General features: G+C 44.2%; 1 protein-coding gene across 2 annotated transcripts in view; it reads left to right on the forward strand.

The window, feature by feature from the left end:
- LOC125748009 (copine-5) overlaps window positions 1–20436 on the forward strand; it is a 92383-nt gene extending 71947 nt beyond the window's left edge. For both annotated transcript variants that reach the window (XM_049023791.1, XM_049023792.1), the window contains 8 exons: window positions 1181–1242; window positions 5569–5615; window positions 6568–6749; window positions 7580–7707; window positions 8822–8924; window positions 14049–14106; window positions 14601–14674; window positions 17138–20436. In XM_049023791.1, coding sequence (XP_048879748.1) covers window positions 1181–1242; window positions 5569–5615; window positions 6568–6749; window positions 7580–7707; window positions 8822–8924; window positions 14049–14106; window positions 14601–14674; window positions 17138–17326 — 843 coding nt within the window. In that variant the 3' untranslated portion in view covers window positions 17327–20436. The remainder of the gene's footprint in view (window positions 1–1180; window positions 1243–5568; window positions 5616–6567; window positions 6750–7579; window positions 7708–8821; window positions 8925–14048; window positions 14107–14600; window positions 14675–17137) is intronic.
- The last annotated feature ends 1749 nt before the right edge of the window (window positions 20437–22185 follow it).

Here is a 22185-nt window from a genome sequence, read left to right on the forward strand (position 1 = left end):
GGAATGGATTGGTGTCGTTGTCTTGCGGTGTTTATCGGTTGTCCTTGTGTCTCGAAATATCCCTGCTTGGCAACTGAGTTGCCGAGGCGATCCAGCGGCCATCCGTCACCACGGTCGGCAGATGGTGAAGTAGCCATGGCCAGCAGCCAACTGCCAGTCCGCATTTAGAGTGTGGCAGAACGGTAACCGCTATCGATTGGTTGGGTCTGAAATCTCTCTCGGCTGCTACTGCGTTGGTCACCCAAAATGCTGTGACTTAAACCAGCCAACTAATCCCTGGCCTCACTGAGCTACCAAGATGGAACATATTATAGGTTTTATATTGTCATGTTTCATATTGTATTATAGTGTCATTTTCAACAAAGACAAACCAGTGCTGAAGAAAACCTGAGAATGGATCTGCCTGTGTGCAGTATGTGACTAGTTCGAGTCCCAGGGCCCGCAGATGTGACCCTTGAGCAGTGCCAATAACACTGTCTCGTCTCGCTTTCTGATCCTCGCTTGTTCGTTGCTTTGGACAAAATTGTCCGCTAAATTTCAATTTGGATATCCTGCCTTTCCCAACAAGACTGTGCAGAAGGCATTTCATAGAATATCCCAAAAAGAGAACGAATACAATTAGCAGCATGTTAATACGTGTAAGGTCTGCATTTCCTATTTGAGCGATATGTGATGCTTGAGATCGAATTGGCTCCTGCTTTCGCACCAATCATTAAGGAACACAACACTTGTCTCACTTTTATTAGAAGTGAAGTGAGATGAGTCAAAAATAACACTATGAGGAGATTTCAAAAATAAAATCTGTCATTAAAAAAGCGCTTTTATTGGCTGATAATAGAGGCATTCCCCTTAGTCCCCGGCAAATATTATCCGGCATCATCAGCGTAGGCGGGAGCAAGGATGAGCGGTAGCCGCTAACGGGAGTATCTGTGGTTTGCGAGGACTGATACTCATGGCGAAGCAATTAGATTGTTCTGGAATCATCCTGCCCACGCAACCAAGTCACGTTCTTTTTATGGCTTTACAGCTCAATTAGCGGAGTTATTAATCTTGTCTTGCCATCAATCTGCCAAGAGGCCCCATTACGTGTGCGAGGCCACGTCCACCGGCAGCTCTCTGCTGCTCTGACGGCTCCTACGTGTGCAGAGAACTGAACGCCGCCTCTTTCTCTGACCCCAAGGTGACGCTGCTGTCCTTCTCCGTGGAGTCAGAGTGCACCTTCCTGGACTACATCAAAGGGGGGTGAGTATGCAGGACAGGGCGTGCGCGCACACACACACACACACACACACACACACACACACACACACACACACACACACACACCCCACACAAATACGCACCTGTCGGGTATACCTATCCTTATGGGGCCCGCTCATTCATTTCTATGGGAAAAATGCTAACGCTAACTATGACGACCCTAACCATAACCATATATAACCAAGCAAAATACAAGAGTTTTTGCATTTTTAGTTTTTTTCATAGCGGTCACCAATTTTTATAAAATAGAGTTTTCCCTTATGGGGACCAGAAAACTGGCAGAAAACCGGTCCCCATAAGGAAAAAAAACGGATATTTATCACATTATGGGGACATTGTGTCCCCATAAGGATAGGTATACCCACTCACACACATGCGCACGCACACACACACACACAGATCCAGGTGTGTGGTAATACACAGGGAGAGGAGTGCACAGACACATGTGGAAATAACCATGTAGAGGAATGCATGGACATGTGCGTGGAAATATGCTTGTACAGGACACAAACATGCAAACTAACCACATCTACCAGTAGGTGAAGGTGCAGCTTAATTTATATTAATTTCCATCTTTTTATGGAGTTCAGACATTTCCCTCTTCTGAGAAAATTCTTCCTACAACAAAGGTGCCCTTTAATAATCATGTAACGTTTCTCCCAGCCAGGTAGCCTTAGCTGTCACTCTGCTTCGTGATGGTAGAGGAGCTGCCTTTACATTCGTTTTGTGAACTTATAATAATAAGCACGACAGCCATTTAATGGAAGGGAATTAAGGGGAAAAATATGGCAATTGTGATAATAATGGCTATTTAATAACGCAGGGGTGGCATAAAGGTTGCACATCAAGAGAATGGCATAAATAAAGCTAGCAGCTTCTGACGAATACATTTAGCTGCCGCCGAAGACACCTGTGGGGTTTTCTGGGATGTTTTTGGGACATTTGTAAAGATTTGAACTTGAAATGGCAGCTTAGCTGTCACTCTAACGGTCCCTCGCTGAGGACAGAGTTTAGCTCAACAAGGTCTCTTTCTTTCTGAGCTGGTATCAGTCAGACGACAGCTGGCGTTCTTAAGCGCAGCACAGGAAGTTTATCCCATTTTTTAAAAGTAATTTTCAGCAGGAAACTATATTATATCCTGCCCGATCGAGATATGTTCGGCCGGGTTTCGCTTTCTAGCAAAATGCGTCTGTGCGGTTTACAACAGCGTGCCAGCGTCTAATTTCAATTCAGACTTTCCTTTCCATTCCCTTTAAAGTGCAGATTCTGGCGTGAGCTTGTTAAAAAAAAAAAAAAAAACGGCAATGGCTGTCTTCCTGCATGCAAAGCAGATTCCTGGAGTGGACTGCGTTCGCCTGCTTCCTTCGGAGAGAGATGCGAATGTGTGACAAGAAGGGGCATACGTAAAACAAGTCATTCAGCTAGTAGAACGAAGGCTTGTTCCTGAAAAACAGCAGATGGTTAATTAAAAACTGTTTTAAATAGAATCTAACAGTCGTGGCCTTTATAGGGCTAAGAATTCACCTAATTGCTTTAAAATATACAAGTGTATCGACCTTTCTGGGAATTCCACCAGGTCTTTCATGTGGCCAAAGAGTAGATGTGTCCACCCACCCCTGCACACCGCGTGTGGCCCCTGGGTCATTAACGGCTCTTTGGGTGGGACGTCGAGAGCCGAGTGAGGAAGGAGAGTTCCAGGAAGAAGGGATGCGCCAGGGTTGTTTGTCTGGGGGGGCGAGTGAGCAGGAACAGGGGGCGCCGTGAACGTGGGAGGGAGGGAAGTCGCCAAGGCCTTCTGGAGGAAACACACCTCTGATTGTAACACGGCTTAGCATGTCTGTTAGCGTATGAAAAGATGATTAGGGTACAAGACAATCATTTCTATTACAGCAGAGATGAAAAGGCAGTCCTGCCAACTGCGGTCTCGTTTGATTGGAGGGGGTGGCAGCAGAGGAGCAGTGACAGACATACAGACATACAGTACAGCGCGGTGCTTTTACACTCCAGTCAGCCCTGTTGGCATTGGGGTGCAGCATGTATGTGTGTACAGCATGCCTGTGTGTTCATACCACATTGTCCATACACAGGTATACATTGGCATGGACGGAGAATATGGCTTCCTCTGGACCAGAGTGCAACATACAGGCAGAGAGAGACGGGGGATTTATAATGGTTTAAAAAGAGCAAAACGCAGGAAATGGTGAAACATGTAGGCTGGACTTAAGACACATACATAATCAGGGTTAGGGTATGTATTTTATTACTTATTAGATATTATGAGAAACAAATGGCACCTTCACGAACGATCGCAAAAAGCAGGCAGCTTCCTGACCTGATTTCTGTTAGAACCTGGTTAATATTTAATGTGCAGCAAAGTAAGTACCTATTTGCCATTTAATGAGTACTTCGTGAAACAGCAAAGCAAAGCAAGTTAAACTTCAAAACGCAACATTTGGCTGATGCAGCATGAATGGTGGGTGGGGGGGGTGGGGGTCGTGTCCCTCCCCACATCCCTCCAAAACTGTCTGTGAATCGTTGGCGAGCAGCTCTCTTCCTCCTCTGAAGGGGGCAGATGCTTAAGATATGCAATGGGTTAATTTTTCGGAGGTGGATATTTTACTCCGTTATTTTTATTGAATTTTCACAAATTGATTCCTTTGTTATAATTGCAACAGTGTTTAAGACCCAGAAATAATGGATTTTGAGAGAAATTGACAGGAGTATTTGATGAAAATATTACAGGTCAGAATGTGTCGTTGGCACGTAGCTCTGACGGTTCTGAGAGGTTAATGTAAAATATATCACCTTTTAATGAAAGTTTTTCCAAGTACAGTTTCTGACTGATGCCAGCTAAGAATATCAGCGTGTGTTAATTAACGGTTGAAATTTCACTCTTTTATACTTGCAAACTGACATGACACACTATTTATATTTGCAGGCTATATATATATATATGTGTGTGTGTGTGTGTGTGTGTGTGTGTGTATATATATATATATATATATATATATATAACCACAGAACCATTTCGGCATCAATAAGGGGAATATGCACAGAACACACAGTCAGACACGCATGCAGGAGGGGGCTCGGCACGTGACTTCTCCCTGCCCTAGGATGCCCCTCCCTCGTCACGCAGCTTCCATTTCAGTGGTATATGCAGTGACCCATCGAGTGACGTCCGGTCATACTTATGTCACATAAGAGCCTTCATAAAATTTATCGAGAGACGTCTGCCATAACGGCTGTACTTCATGCTGCATGTGGTAAGAACCAAAACTTATGTAATAGAGTGTATTTCACTTCTGCCCTATAATGATTGAGATACATCCATATTAAGGAAAGCCGGATGCAAATTGATGATACCTCTGTGTTTGTGTGTGTGTGGATGTGTGTATCCATAATTCGGACAATCAAGTGCAGTACAAATTTAACAGATGGACACCTGTCTGCTTGTGCCTCTCAGTGAAAAATCTAAGAAGTGTAATGTATAATAAATGAGTATTAGCTGTGCTAAAGTGTAGCTATACTAAACTTAGGGACTGACCCCCCCCCCCCCCCCCCCCCTTCCAGTGAGGTGGAGCTGTGCTTCTCTCTCCTCCAGGGATCCATCTCCTCTTGTGTTCGCACATTGGTGAATCAGGTCAAAATTAGCACATCTTCCCCTGCGATTTTACCATGTCCCAAAAACACTAGCGATCCACCCCGGCCCCTTCCAAGGCAGCACCAAGGTGGGGACTGCACTCAAAAACTCACATTAGCCCCCGCCCACTCCCACTCAGATATTAATGAAACGAATGAAAAAGTCAAATAAACAGCGCCCCCCCCCCCCCCCCCCCCACCCCAGATGTTTCAAAAACTAAATAAGAAGGTGGTAGTTAGCTAGCTTGTTAGCAGAACATGCTGCTTCAATATCCAAAATAAGGAATGCGATTATTTAATATTTAGACTATTTGTGGCCAACAGGGGGCTCAAACCTTGGGGGGACGGGCATGCAAATGTGTGGTTTGAGTGGTGGTAAACACGCAGGCAGTACAAATTAATTATGGGTGAGGAGGTGAGTTCGCCTGAGGCAGTTGGGGTCCGTAGAAGCGGAGACAAGTCGAGCGTGACCCCGGCTCGGGCCCCTGGGTGAGCGCGAGGTGCTGCTCCATTAGCTCGGCAAAGCGAACACAGTCTAATCACTCTTCCTGTTTACCCCAATTAGCCACTAGAGGAGGCCCTGCTGCTGACTCCTCCCCACCAGGGACCCGTCGTGTCAGCTGAACTCCTTTATTCTCATGTTCTTTGCTTGTTTTCTCCTTTCAGGACCCAGATCAATTTCACTGTAGCCATTGACTTCACTGCATCTAACGGTATGTGACTTTCCTGCCGGTACAGAACTTGGCCATCTGCTCATCCATTTGTATGTCAGTATATGCTAGTATTGTATGCGTTCGTATTGTACAGTATGTTATTATATGCTGTACTCTGTGCTTGCTTCTCGTGTAGTATATCGAGTGTCAGTAAGCTTGGTACAATTTTGAAATCACACTTGGAGGCATGGAGATTGGGGCAGTTCTTCTATTGAAGACACTGTTTGAAAAGCTTCACATCACTTTAAGTGGCATAATTATTTTTAATTGTGCTTAGAAGCTACTGTGCCCTCAAGGTGGGTCAGTGATTGAAACAGGGGCGATGTATAATATTTGAATTGCAGCTGCTGTCGGGGGGGGGGGTGCTTAGGGGGTGGTATTTAAGGAGAGTGCACAGGAATCTCCACCTCTGGTTTTCTGGGGCAGCTTTGTTGTGTGATACTTAACCTCCACCTTAATCAGCCATCTTTGTTTACCGCACGCCATAACAGCCACCCTTTGAAAGGCCAAACAGATGAGTCATTTCTGTGCTGAACATGGCGAACTCGCAGCCTGTCTTCCCACCCTCCTGACCAGCTAGAATGTAATAATGTGAAACTGTTGACCTTTCTCATTTAAAATGTACCGACATTCACCAGCCATGCGCTGATAAGATTTAAGTTCCTTCTCCATATTATTAGTGCTGATATATGTGTCATATCTGCTATGATGGGTTCATACCTCATTCTGTGAGTGCCATCTTCTTCCTCACCTCTTATGAAGTGGATGAAGATCCCTTAGATGATCGCTGGTTACCTTTAGGCTAAAACTCAAGGCCGACGCCTATACCAAGACCGCAGCAGTAAGAGAGCAGGTTTTTGGCTACCAGCCAGTGAATATCGAAAGGTAATTCCTGGCTTTTCCTGTGCTGTAGTGGTTATTCTGAGCCTTTGTCCCTGCCGCCCCCCCACAGGTAACCCCTCCCAGTCCACCTCACTGCACTACATGAACCCCTACCAGATGAACGCCTATGCCATGGCACTCAAGGCCGTGGGTGAAATCATCCAGGACTATGACAGCGACAAGATGTTTCCGGCCCTGGGCTTTGGTGCCAAGCTGCCCCCGGATGGACGGGTGTCCCACGAGTTTCCCCTGGTGATTAAAGCCCGGTGCCCTGACCACTTCTCCCAGTAAATCGATGACAATAGAACACCCTGTCCCCCATATTCACAGACCAGTTCACTCAGTTCCGGGTATCGACGGTAAATCCGAGGGCCGCACCTTCAGACAAATACGTCCGATTCTCCTGTTTGTGTGAGGCAGCCTTTAAGGATAAATGCTCTTTAAACATTAAGGGAAAATAAATCCACGTTAAACGAGTTTCGCGACGCAAATTGAGATCCTCGAGGTTGCGACAGTCCTCGTTTGTTCACTGGAGCTGGCACAGAGGTGTATTATTAACTAAAGATTTTCACTTAGGCCCTGTTCGGCAGCCCTGAAATACCCCCAGCCTCATCTCACTGGACTAATAAGCACCTGGCTGCGGAAATATGAAACACATCTCCTGCTATCATATTGATTGACAGTCTCACCTCCTTAAAATCACTTCAGATAGAGTTTTAGGGCCTCACCCAGTCAGTTGCTCCTGCCCTCAATTTCCAGCAGTAAAACCTTTTGACACTTTTGATGGTCAAAATTTCTTTTCAGCACCTTATGCTACCAGTTTTACACATTATCTACAGTAGGGAATTCAGTGGAATAATATTAATAATGCATAGGTATGAATAAAATTGAGAAAATATGAATTATGTATGGACTGTGTTTTTTTTTAGGCTATGATGTTCAGAATACAAGAAAACTGCTTAAACAGTCTCGGCTGATTGGCTGGATTTGTAATTCTTCCTCACGCTGTGATGGCATTTTTTACGGATATCGGAATATAATCCATAACTAAGTAAATTTTTACTCTGGTGTTTCTTTGCTAGAATGGTAATATAGAAAATCCATACTGCAATGGCATAGAGGGGATTTTAGAAGCCTACCACCAAAGCCTGAAGACAGTGCAGCTCTACGGACCCACCAACTTTGCCCCAGTTATTAATCATGTGGCCAGGTGAGTCCAGTCAGGTCTCTCCATGTAGCGCCGTCACTGGAATCCAGTAGCATGATGCAATGAATGTTTTTGGTCCCTTATATCTTTACCTGGGGGGTGTTATAGTGGTGTGACTTGAACTGACTTGTCCGGGAACAAACCACAATCCGCTGCAGATGTCTAAAACTGAATCAACATCTAGTGACTAGAATCAGAAGATGATTGCTAAAACCCAGCTGACTAGCAGAGCATCTCCTAAATAAGGAACATGTTTATGTAACGCTTAGTTTAGTGACTGTCTTTGGTCAATAGGGCCCCCCCAAAAATGCATACTTTTCAGTGGTGCGAAACATTACTGCTGGTTTCACGTTAAAACATGGTGCTTGTGGGTAAAAGGCTTTGAACGAGCTTGATAAACACGACCAAAATTAGAAAAAGGTCAATCAATTCGTATGATGACAAGGAATGAAAAGCCCCCCTCCCTTGCCCCTGCCAGAGTAAATTGTGCCCTGTCACATCAGGAATCCACCCCCCCTCTAATTAAGATGTCCATCCCAGTGCCCCTAACCTGCCAAACTCCTGCTTCATGCAGCTCACAGAACTGAGATAGAAATGGCACACGAGCACAACAGCAGTGCTTTAAAGATGAGAGAATAATCCAGGGGATTATTTATTTATATGGCTAGAATGGTATTCAAGTTGTTTGCTTAAGATATGAAAATATTGTTTTTTTTTGTTTTTTTTTTAATGCTCAATACTGTTGCGAATATGTCATGGTATGAACCTAATGGACACTGAGTTTGGCCATTTAATACACCAGTTTTAAACATTTTTGAATGTAAATCTACTAATATAGTAGCCTATAAACTATATATAGACTCCTATTCATGCATGCAGGCTTTTGAATTCACTGCCTGTTCTAGTTGTGCATGTGTGTGGTGTTTGCAAGTTCTCCTGGTGTCCTACAAACGAAAGACGTGTCAGATTAGGGTGTCTAAATAACCCCTTTGTGTGCCCTGTGATGATCTGGCATCCTGTGCAGGTTTTGCATGGGATAAGCTCATTGGATGACTTCCAGTATGGGATCATGCCTCTCAGTCGATAAGTAAATGGAGGTCCTCCTCTCCCCTGTTAGGTATGCAGCAGCCGTACAGGACGGGTCTCAGTACTTCGTCCTCCTCATCATCACAGATGGCGTCATATCAGACATGGCGCAGACCAAGGAAGCCATCGTCAACGTAAGTCACTGGTGAAACATCACCTCTCGTATCAGGGGGGTGCAGAGGATTGTCACCGCTGCGGTTTGATCTAGCATCCTTTCGCTCTCTTTTACACCACCGAATTTCATGCTGCAGATTCAATTTACAGATCCAGATGGTTGCTGCCCATATGTTTATATGTCCGTGGTCTGAGACTGTTGAGCAGTGATGTGAAGTATCATGACAGGTATTAAGCAAAACATTGTTAGTCTCTGACTCTCCAGCTGCAGTGCTTCCACAAACGCCGGAGGGTTGTTGGTCCTACACGCACAACCTCAGGCTCCTCGCCCACGGAGAACCGCAGAGAAGGAATGTGCCCGTCTTCATCGCCAGCGAGGTCAGGAGCCTTCCAGCAGACTGGATTTAAAGGGAATTTGCGACTGTTGGTCAATCTGAGCAGAACAGCCACACCTTCCTTTTAAGATCTTGCCTGCTGCTCAGTCTCTCCCTGACACGCCTCCTCTTCTGGCCCTTTGCTGGACAATTCATTTCACCATGCTTTCACTCAGTTTTACCATGTTTTTGTGCATCTCAAACGAATGGAAGGCTGTTCAGTTTTCAAGAGGTTGTACTCTGAAAGCTCACATGGAAGGACATATCAAGGTATTTCGACAAATGAAAAACTGGGTGGGGGTTGCAGGTTGTCGCTTGTTGACTTGTTTGAGTCCTGTAAAGACAGTCCCTCAAATGCCAATGAACACTTTTCTGTTTCCTGTAAAGACAGTCTTTCAAATGCCCATGAACACTTTTCCGTTTCCTGTGAAGACAGTCCTTCAAATGCCAATGAACACTTTTCCATTTCCTGTAAAGACAGTCTTTCAAATGCCCATGAACACTTTTCCGTTTCCTGTAAAGACAGTCTTTCAAATGCCCATGAACACTTTTCCGTTTCCTGTAAAGACAGTCTTTCAAATGCCCATGAACACTTTTCCGTTTCCCGTAAAGACAGTCTTTCAAATGCCCATGAACACTTTTCCATTTCCTGTAGATAGTCTTTCAAATGCTAGTGAACGTTTGTTGTCAGGACTGTCAGGCGCTCTAGTGAAAAACAAAGAAAAACAAGCTGTCACTCTTCTTCCAGTCCACCCCTTCCTTTGTTCCTGTTTATTAGGCGGCACGGTGAGGAAATGCCTCAGACCCATGATGCCTCAGTGAACCTCCCTGAGCTTACGACTTCCTGTCAGGGTTAGAAGTGAACTGGGCAGTGAGGTCCGTGTGCGGTGTAGGTTGCGTTATGGAAGCTGGTTGCTGTGGTGATGGGACATTCCAAGTTAGCTGGGAGGGGAGGTACCTATGGATTCTTAAAATGCATGTGTGTGTGAGTAGACTGCCTCATCAAAGCCTGCGTGGCCTGTCCCCCGCCTCCACTCCAGGGGGCCTTTTAACTCTCTGACCTACTTGACGCCTCAGCCCTGTTTTGCCCCCCTCCCTCACCCATGGCTCACCGATTGCCTTCTCTTCACCATCTTTTGATCAGACTCTCGTTCCTGTGCCTTTCCGGAACACACTGTTCTCATCGTAATTGCTGAGGTTATTTTTCCACACCGAAACGTCTAGGTAGAAATAGTCCCACTTCTTAACAGCCCTTTGACGCTCACACTCCATTAAAACACCTTACTCGCAATTTGTAAGTAACAGTTGTTGCCCGCCCACTCTAACTGGGGAATAACCCGAACATGAACAAAGCATCACGTTTTGTCCATATAGTTGTCGTTAGTCATCATTAGTTCACTGTACAACCCACTGTGCAAAACTGTTTTTTTCCTATTAACTTACTAGGGGTTCCATGCAATACCTCCCGTGACATTCTTTGCATTGTTGAGATTTATTGTCAATTTATCATTTACAGTACTGTTACTGTTTATTAGTGTAAATGTGTGTGTTATGCTGCTCTCAATGAGTAATTATCTGTTTGTCTCTCTATCTATCTGTCTCTCTATCTATCTAGCTGTATGAGCAATGGCAATGAAAATCAGGGAGGTACTTCCAGGAGTTCTGGAACTTTGCAAGTTTCGAGAGCTGAGCTTTGCTAACATGGGTGGGGGTTGGGGTGGTGACTCGTCGCCTCCATTCTGTCGAGTCTGACACACCCCAGGGTCATGTAAAAGACAGCAAGTTTGTCTGCGTTCCAGTGTCAGCTGTCAGCTTTCATGTGTGTCTGTCTGTCTAGGCAAGCAGTATTATTTTAGGTGGACACCGGAGGTCAGTTTGAAATAACAATAGTAATAATAATAATAATAATACCTAAAGGAATTTGGAGTTCAGCCCACTTAGGAACTCAATCTTGACCTGCTTTAGCATTCCAGACCATCCCCAGGGGACTGACAGATTCATACAGATCAACAGGACCTCCGGTTTTGGCCTGGTCTTCATCCGTCACAGAAAGATGGATGTCAAATGTAACCCTGTAGCTACGAGAACTTCACTTTGTTGGCCATTTCCTCCTGCTACGGTTGTTTGACCATCCGGCAAAACAGCTCGACAGGAGAGACATTAGTGCTGTTGGATGTCACTGATCTGGATGAAAGTCTGTGTGTTATATCATGATCTGTAACTGTTACATCAGTTATTGAAACTAGGCACTGGATGTTGCAGTATGGCACTGCGTGGAGGGCGGAAAATCAGTGTTGACACACTGGAATGATATCAGTAGCTGTATACACCTGCTTATATAAACGTGATGCCTTGTGTATTAATCTGGATTTCAGCTTTAGAAGTATAGTCATGCTTTTCCATCATGCACCTGTCACTGAGAGGGAGATGAATTTATGTTCCGCTGGTAGCTGAGTGCCAGGTGACAGATGCTGCTGGAGGACCGGTGGATTACCATCGTCACGCTGTATGAAGCAGCGCTCTGCGCTTCACCCCCTATGAAAAAGTTTAGGCTGGAAAACAAAACAAACACAGGGGGTGCTTGGAATTCCTCCTCTGGCGGTTTGGTGGTGGAGCCAGACTTGCAGAGGTGTGTTCGGCTGCCTAATTTAACTTTCAGTACTAATGTTGTCATCGGAACCTTTGTGGAAGATGCAGAGGAGGAGTTTTTTGCATTGAAATGTCTTGTGGAGAATGTGCTGCGGGTGATGCAATCCTGGGTCTGTCATGCGTGTCGCATGTTTCGCCTCTGTTATGCATATTATTGCGGCACTCCTGCGAGCCTGAGTGCGGGGGAAACGTGGGCTGTCGCTCACCCGGTAATGTAGTGCAGGGTGTGACACTATCTGAGTATTTATATCCTCACTGCCTCGGGTTCGATGAGAGAGATGCTGCAAAGGCACTGTAAGCTTTGCTGGGAAACACGGTGGCTTGTGTCTTTGATTCTGCTGAGACAGTAGCCATCTAAGATGACCCCACTCATGTACCAACAGGCACTCACTCGCTGGTCGGACTTGGAGACACCCCTTTGATGGGGGGTGGGGGGTGGTCTTTGGGGTGGTGAAGGGGGGTGGTTAGAGAGATGTAAATGACCGCATCCCATGTGTGGAACGTGTCCTTACTGTATGTGTCTACACCGACTCCCCTCCCAGCGAATGGGGACATGGTTGGGTGGGTGATTGGGTTGGGTGGTGCCAATTGAGTTAGCCCAACCCTGTCAGCCCCCCACATTTCCCCTTCAAGCACGTTTCATACTTGCTCCTGCATTCAACCTGCATCCAATTGCTAGAAACATACACAGCTGTGCACACAATCATAAACACTCTGCCCATACATGCATACACACATGTACACACTTACAAGCACAAAATCAATCTACATCCACTGACTAAGCTTTTAATAATAAGTCATCAGTTTCACATTTACATACTTTATCCAAAGCAACATGTTTTTTTAAGAAAACCAGTTCAGACAGTCCCTGGTGAAATTTGGGGTTAAGGGCCTTTCTCAGGGGCCCAATGGTGAAATGCCAACTCTACCTACCCTGGGATTTAAACTTGCAACCTCCCAGTCTTGGCCACAGTATCCTAATCTACTGAGCCACAGACTTAACAGGTAGTGCTTAATGTTCACGCCCCCATTACAGCCGGGTTACCCAACCGCGATTCCAACAAGCACCAGCAGGCTTATTCCTCCAGACCTCATCGACAAATCAACTGAACTTCATAGAGCAGATAATTGTGTTGCTCTAAACGTTAAAAATTGAACTGCTGCCATTTCAGATATGGAGGGTGTCCTTTGGATTTACAAAACTAGATCTTCAACTAATTCTTGCACATAGAAACAAAATGAATGACAGGATATGCACATTCACACTTGCTGTCTGAACGCGAAAAGATGTAGACTGACTCACAGACAAGTAGATCCACGCGCATATGGGATTGCTGCATCCATCGTGTAGATCTGGCCCCCTGACCGTTCCCCGCTTTCTAATTTCCCAGAAGATCATTGGTTAGTGCTCCCTCTACCCAAAGTGCTACTTCGCAAGGACCATGGCTTTTACAGTCGATTGAAAAGACTCTGGCTTTGTGGGGGAAACACTATCGCAAAAACTCAAGAATCATGTTCATCAATTTTGGAGGACGGTGTGTAACTTAGTAACGAGTAAGTCAAAGTGAGAACCTCGGGGCAGATCGACATACTGTATGTGGGCTGCTTCTGTTCCTCAGAGATGACACAAATGAGCACCTCGCTCTCTTCAAAAATTATTTATTAATAGCCCTACTTTGTACCTTTGCTGTGGTGCAGTGGGAGCCAACGGAATGCTTAACTTTCTTCGGAAAACTCAAATATTTGATGCGCATGTGCATTCCCTCATGTATTCTGGGGATTTGGCTTTTTGGGAGGTCTGGGTGCCATTGTCTGTGAGCCAATATATGCAGTACGATCTGTTGAGATTACATACAGAATCCACAGATCTGCCTGTAGACATATGGCATAGGTGTTTTAATCTAGTGCAAGCTGTCAGTGCAGACTTTCCATGTCTTTTGCACATAGTTTTTCTGTTTTGTGATTTCCACTCAGTCAATGTGGGTCAGCTTTGCTCCAGCTTGCATCAAATAAGTCAGGCTCATAATGTGTACAGCCTTTGGCTATTCAGTTCTTCAGACAACTTGCGGTGTGACTCAATGGCCTCTCAGCATTAATAAATTTTCCCATTTTTCTTTCAAGGCTGCTAAACTTCCAATGTCTATCATTATCGTTGGGGTGGGACAGGCCGAGTTTGACGGTAAGTACCGACTTTCACGTCCTCGGGTCAGTAAAACTGCCGCATGTGATAGAAATCAATATACACACAGTCATTACCTATAGTAAATCGCGCTTGCAGACAAACAGATGTTAGTCGATCTGCACTCGGATTTTGTTATCTCAGTGCTGCTAATACCTCTTCCCAAGGAACCCCAAGGTATTCCATAGATACAATCTTGTTTGTTGATTCCGCTAAGCACTTGTGATTAGCTGATTCATTAAATGAGATGATCTTGTGGTGGAAAGCAACAGATAAACTGGATGACCCATGATGAGAGGTTTTGTACAGCATTATCAGAAATATCCTCTCCATTCTCACATGACCTTTGGCTAAGATGCTAACTGAAAGGGTATACTGCTAGCACTCTTTGTGGTAAATAGATCTATGCCATCTTGGTGTACTAAAGATTACTGTCAACACAGAAACATTTTGGACACGCTATGTCTCACATCCCATTTTTCTTGCTTCCCCAGCTATGGTGGAGTTGGATGGTGATGACATCAGGATTTCTTCCCGTGGGAAGTTGGCAGAACGAGACATTGTCCAGGTGGATGCCACAGACGAGAGCTTGTCCATGAGTTGCCCAAGAAATTGCTGAAAATATATTAAGACGTAGGCCAGGGTGTGTTTAGCTGATAGAGGATCAGACATGAGGTGGTGCTCATCAGTCTTACAAGCAGAAACAGTTTTGAAAACAAATATAAAAAAAGTCTGTTAGTTCAGTGTGGACCACAGTTGCAGAACCTTGGAACAAACTTGCATTCAAAAGACTGGAGTTTTAAAATCTAACATTAACGGTTAGCAAGCAGTAAACTGGCCCAGATGAAAGAAAAAGAAAGCAAAAATCAATGAATTTAGCTATAAAGGCATCTTTAGATGTTACTGTGTAAAAGACTTTACCCTGATACTCCATGGTCATCCGACAGCTTTGAAGTACAGCTACTGTATCCCCGAGTCGTCAATCAACCCCGAGGGGGAAATGGCCGCCCTATTTACTGTTATTGATGCAGCATTTCTGCTCTTTAAAGCATAAAACAACCGCAACCGAAGAAGCATGTGCACATGATTTTAGGTGCTGCTAGCAGGAAGCATCGGGGCTGCCATAAAGGCAGAGGCAGTCAGGGAGATTCCAAGGGCCATTAATTGAGATGACAGGGGCCATAAAACATTTGGAACATAACTGGATTGGTCTGTGTTGGGGGCCAAATATGATATGCTTTCTTGGGGCCTATTGAACATGACATTGTTACGGACACAAGCTGAATCTTTACACACAGTATAAAGGGATGCTGTTCTTTTCGCCACACAGCACATCTCCTCAGTGCTTCCCAGTATCGCCCGTTGAAATATCAACACCTCTGCCTTGCTATGAATTTAAAGATGCTAGCTTGATATTAATAGATAAATACAGTTCAATTCCATAAGTAATTACGGTACAATAGGTGAAATCATACAGGTCCATTTTTAGCTCAGAAATTTTGATTAACATTTTTTAATTTACGGTCTGCGTATAGGCCTTTGTTTAAGTAGTGCATAGAGTATGTAATTAATACGAAATGAATAGCTAACAAAAGCACAATTGAAAATGTTTCCTAACCAGTTATAAGTGTATAATTTTCTGAGCGGCACAGCAAGTTACACTAACCTTTTCATTACCGGCCTGACTGTGTAAGCTAGCTGTGTGTTCTGTTACACTGTTAGCATGCAGGGTAGCCTGACCCACACCAGTGGGAGCAGACTGAAGATGGGTGGATGGATGGATGGATGGATGGATGGATGGGTGGATGGATGTTATTACTGTATACTTTATTTGTGGAATAGAACACATTAGTAAGCATTAGTAAGCACTGAATGTAGGTATATCATACATTTTTTATTAAAAATATTCAAAGTTTGTAGCATAAAGCCTTGTGATCAGGGAATGGATTATAAGAAGTTACAAAGTTACAGCAGCAAATTGTTGTGAGAGCCCAGGCAAATGAAAGGGATTAGACAACCCAGGCCAACATTACAGATAATTAGTCTGTTAAATTGTCCAAATTGTTAGGTACTGGCAGATAAATATTGAAAAGTTAGATTTAATAAGTCCGAATGTTTTATTTCAATGCCAAAATCATTCATTATAGGTTTTGGGGATATGACTATTGGGGTACACCCTGACCTGGTGAGTGGGGATTTCCACGACAGGTTCCCACAATTGATTGTGGATAATTTTAGTCTGATATTTGACAGAAATAACAAGAAGACATAGGGTGCAAAAAAAATAAATATCCTTTGTTTTGAATCTGAAGCAATGTGGGCCAGTTTTTTTTCACTTTCTGTTACCTAAAGCTGTGTTACATTCACCTCAGAGGTTGGAACTCGGAATTAGGAATGACGTCACAACCGAATAACCGCGTTCCAGGAAAGCAAGTCAGAAAGCCATTTAGCAATACCAGGAACCTCTTTCAAAAAGCAAAAATTCTTGCTTAGCTGGATAACTTATTAGATTTAATTTAAGCCAGTTTATATGGCCTTTATCTTTGTGCACTTACATTTAGCCCAGACTACCCTAACTCCGACAAGTTGTCCGGCTAAGCGAGAAATCCTGCTTACTGAAACAGGACCCAGTTCTAGCACGGTTAATTGTCAGCCATTGTTAGCTGTATCAGTTAATAACAACTCATTACCCTGTATTTTGCACATAAAAACATCGTAGGAACACATCCACTAAAGGAAGTTGAACAGTACTGTGTGTACGACTGATTTAATGAGCCAGGAATAAGAGGTAAGTGCTAATATGCAGCATAAAACTAAGGGCGCAGCCATCTTGAATTCTGAGCTCGGGGCTGTGTGGATTCCTTCGAGTTCATAAGTCGGTATTCCGACTTCAGTTGAAAGTTCCGATTAGGATCTTGGAATTTCCAAGTTTTGAGTTCAAATGAAATGCAGCATAATGTTATGGAATGCCTATTGTTGATGCTCTACTGGTTGGTCTTCACGCATGAATTTTGGCTTTCTCCGCCCCCAGTTCGTGCCCTTCCGTGACTATATGGACCGGACGGGTAACCACGTCCTGAGCATGGCCCGGCTGGCGAAGGACGTCCTGGCCGAGATCCCTGACCAGTTCATCTCCTACATGAAGTCGCGGGGCATCAAACCCAATCCGTCGCCACCCCCGTACACGCCGCCCGGACTTCTTCTCCACACACAGATCTGAGCTCACTTGCCAGGAGTGGCGGAGGCGGATCCCCACAGAACTTTGGGACGTCTGTGGACTTCAGCTGGACTTCCTTATGGAACAGAGACTTCGGAAGGGAGAGAGGTTTCTGTTGTTTGAGTTTATTTTTCTTGGAGGGATGGGACAGGTAGGACTTGGCAAAGTGATTTTTCGAAAATGTCGATCAGAATGATGGTGTTTCTGGATGTCTGGAACATCGAACAGCGTGCAGAGGAGCTGGAGAAGGAGTGGACTGTGTTAGTGGTTTAAACTTGTGCCGTGTGTGGTTATCTAAATGTTCTGGGGCGTTTCGCGCTCCTCTGGTCTGTGAAACCGCTCGCCATAACTGTTCTTCAGCATGTCTGTGGCTGCTATTCGTGGACACTTTTCTGAACTGTGTCTTTCGAAAATATCCACACAACGATTCCTTAAATTTCAGCTACTGAATATGGGGAATATGCATACGATGCTCAAAGTCTTGTTTTTACAGCTTGCTCTGGCATTTATCTATTATTTTTTTTACCAGGTCAGTGATCCATCTGACATTCCATGGAACACAGTACAGTTACAAAATGGAGTGTCAGGCTCCTCCAGCAGGGAGACTGTGGAGAACATACTGTTCATTATGCCCAAATGTGAAAAATGTTTGTTACTTTTTCAAGGATGAATAAGGCGCACCAATGTCTTTTGATAATGCACCATGGAATTTGAATAATGTCAGTAATTTAATCACAGTATGTTCCGAGTAATGGTCATAATATGTCTTAATGGACATGATGTTTTGGTCAGGCACCCTCCTGTACTGATATGGGATTTTTGGAAAGCATTTTCATAACTGCATTTTGTATTAGAGAGTTTCTAGAGCATCTGGTCTGCCATTGCTGTTCATGCCACCCGACATTTTGCCCACACGCCTCGAGGTTATATCACGGGGATGGGGTCGTGACCCTTGCTGGGTCTCCCGCCTTTTAGCGCCACTCAATGGTAGCGATAAATAGCTACTTGATAAGCCACGTTTTCCGAAGCATTTCTCCCGTCTGCAGCCGATACGGCAGGACATGCCGGAAGCTCTTTCTTCAGGAAACACTCCAGGGATTAAGCTCCTCTAGGCCTCAGCCGCTGACTCTCAGATGCTTATTTTCTTGTTAAGATTATAATATGGGAGGCAGTGTTTTGGATGCACATGGTGACAGGTATAGCCCGACCTCAGTTTTTTTACTGACAGAGATTCAGGACACTAACATCTTGGGGACGCATGTACCCAGAGTACTATGTTCACCATTGTTTAATAATTTTTTTCACTTTGCTCCTATTCTTTAGGGAAGGTTCCCTACAGCTTTTAATGAACTGTGGAGAACTCCTTGTCTCAATGGGATTCCAGTGAGAATTAATGAAGTATTCATCAAAATGAAAAATCCACTTCCCTTATAATCTGTAAAAATAAGACTTCCGACGAAGTGTTCCTCTACCTTATGGGGACAACACAGGTTCCATCAAGGCTAAAAACAGGATGAATGGATTTAGCGGCCAGGTTCCAGCTGCACTCTCAGTTGCATGTAGGAACCGGTAATTTTCGAAACATGAAGGTTAATTTGTAGGTGTTATTTTCCCTGCATGTCACACAATCATTGACGGCCACCTTTGTTGTTTGATTATTATTATTGTTATGGTGATTATTATGTGCCAGAGGTCTGTCACGGGGGCAGAGCCGCAAACAAATTCACAAGTACTCGGCACACAAAGACTTTTTCCGTGTTCCAGTGCTATTCCGGCGCTGCACTCAGCTGACCCCATTTACAGCTCTGCCCAGTTAATTAGCGCAGCCAACGGGATGTCATTAATTGTGGAGTCTGTGAGCAAGGTGCTGGTGAGCAACTACCATGGAAACGTGAAGGATCGACAGAACCCAGCCCTGTTCTATTCATGCATCCCAGTCAAATAAAGCACAGTATATGTTTTTTTTAAAAAAAAGAAAACATTTAAAAAGAGGGGGATTAATTAGCAATCGGAGCAATTTAGATGAAATGTGAGTTAATGATTTTTAACTAATGTGACTCACATTTGGAGTGTTGGGCTATTTAACAATATTTATGGCACCTGATTAGGCTCCCAGAATCACAAGCATATGAATTTACCTGCTGAGTTTCTGGAACAGAGGTTTTCTTTCTCCTGATCCACACACTCGTCTTTCACTGTCGCGACATTTCGCTGTGGAGCCGTGCGATTTGCGCAGCGGCTTCACTGTGGGACTAGATTTAAATGCGTCAGTTTTGTAAAAATGTTCCTTCTGGAAATGGAAACGAGGACAATACTAATGATGGTAGAGATGCTATCAGTATGGATGACCGGACTGGGTAACCCAATCAGATAATCTGTGGACAAACAGGTCTTTTGCCTGAGTGAACCAGAATCACATAAAACACAGACATCATCATTGTTTTGACGAATGGCATAAATACTTAATTTATCTGCTATGTTGCAAGTCATTAGGAAATTGATTAGAACAGTTAAGGTTGTCTTTGAATAGATCCACATTATTCAGTGTTAAACACAGAACATAATCATTTAACAAGTCATTAAATTTACGTTCGATACTTATATACAATTAGTAATAAATAGAGAGATTTTTATAGTTTTTCTGGACATACTGTATGTAGTGGGTGATTTTTTTGGAAGATTTAAAGTGTGATGTTAAGGTATTAGGGATGCGTTGATGCAAGAATACCAGTTGTTTCATTTTGTTTTGCATTCCCAACGTAGTGTTTTTCCCCATTAGGCAAAGTGTCACTCCGCGATCCTCTGGGGACAAAGCGGACTTTCAGCTGCTGGTGGGGTGACAGGCCCCGCCCACATTTGTAACATACTGTACCAAGCCAGGATATCTGGCAAACGTGCATGTTTGCGTTCAAAATGGCTGCACGTCCACTGAGTCGCTGCACTTCCTGTGTCTTGTGCTTGGCACTTCCTGTTTTTGACTTGTTTCTATGGCGATTATTCTAATGGAAAACTATAGCCGCCCAGCATGTCACAATTGTTATGGTTTTTCTTTTCTCCTTTTTTATTTATTATTTATTTCTTATTATTTTTTTTGCCATTCTAGTGCTTTATTGTTCTTGGTCTTTTATTAGCATGGTATTTTTGTTTTTTTTTTATTGTACATTATCGTTGACATTCAGTGGGGTGTGAAATGCTTTGTATTGGATTGCCTTAACTGAAAATTAATTAAACGAATGACTACTTTTATTACAACTGCAGGGGTTTGTTCCTTCCAGTGATCTGCGGGGGCTTTCTCCTCCGCACCACACAAACAGGGGCGGGCTTCTTGTATCTGGGACTCCGCTCAAAAAGTGCCTTTGCCGCCCCCTCAGCAAAGTTTCAAAATTTAAAGAAACAGCGAGTCAGTCTTGAGAAGATCATAGCTAGCCAGCTGGTTAGCGTGACATACTCCTTTAGTATCTCCTAAACAAGGAACATGTTTAATATGTAGTGTAGTGACTGTTTGTGGCCAACAGGGGGCTCCATAGAAATACGTGGTATGAGTGGTGGTCCACAAGCTCAACAAGCCCTGGATGTGATTCGATGCCCGTTACCCATCGTAGGAGTAGCAGATGCATGACGACAGTCGCTTTAGATACCTATCCGTCACCTACAATTAAGGGCGTCGTAGCTGTAGTTCCCCAATGGGATCATCTCCAGCATAGCGATGCCTACGAGCTCTGCTCTCGCACAGAACCCTGATACCGGAGCGTAATCTGCCTCAGACGTCAAAGGTAACGTGTGAGCCGGGCCGGAGTCCATGCCCTGAAAGTGAGACACTGCGTGGATCAGCATTAGCCAGCCTTGAGGATGCTCCCGCGGACAGACCCTGCACGATAATGGCAAGGCTAAATTAGAAGAAGACATCACTGATAAATGCCCTTTGCAATCTGTGTCTCCCTTTCCGTCAGCTTTAACCATTAGAGGCCCTGTTTTTCTCCAGGAAAGGCTGCATGCATCTTTAATCTGTGAAAGATTACGGCCTAGCATGTTACCGTAAATAGAAACTTCTTTAACACCTCAGTGGGGTGGATTGATTCGCTGCCTGTTATTTGGATGTAAAATGCCAATTTGGGTAATAAGGTTTAGTGTTTCTTTTGTCAATGTATTTTCACTGAAGTTTTACAACAGCACAAATACATCAGGGGAATGACACAGAGATGGATACCTGGGAAAACGAAGGAAAATATGGATAGTGTTTATAGGATGGCATTATGGCCAGATGGGTAGCCTTTGGCTGTGGGTTCGAATCCCATCTCCGCTGTGTGTGTATATATGGAGCTTGTATGTTTTCCCTGGTTTCCTCTGATTTCTTCCAGTCCAAAGACATGTATAGTTAAGCTAATTGATGCTTAATTTCCCGTAGTACATATGTGCCCTGTGACGGACAGGCATCTCGTCCAGGATGGAATTGTGCTCTAATGCTGCCCGACCTGGTCCAGGGTAAGTGATTGAATGGGGCATGGATCTTATTGTTTGTTTGCATTCTGTACAATGTAAACATGTCCACTTCTTTATTAATTTCAGGACCTCCATTAATGGCTTCCTTTGAGGTGAATGACCAGAGATCCTTTCTCTCTCTGTTCTGTTACTGTGAGTAAATGCTTTTTGTATCCATTTTTTTCCAACCCACCTGCCAGGGATTAATGTAGGATTGTTGCCTCCCCCCCCAACAGGAGGCCATTATTCCCCCATATAATCAGACTGCTTTCATCACAGTTTGGCCATGATCTAGTACCACAGATACAGACACTGGGAACCTTTACTGTGGATACCCTGCCTTTAGGGGTCAGTCTCCAATGAACCATGTCACCAAATAAACA

This window comes from Brienomyrus brachyistius, chromosome 8 (genome assembly GCF_023856365.1).
Source record: "Brienomyrus brachyistius isolate T26 chromosome 8, BBRACH_0.4, whole genome shotgun sequence".
Classification (NCBI taxonomy): Eukaryota; Metazoa; Chordata; class Actinopteri; order Osteoglossiformes; family Mormyridae; genus Brienomyrus; species Brienomyrus brachyistius.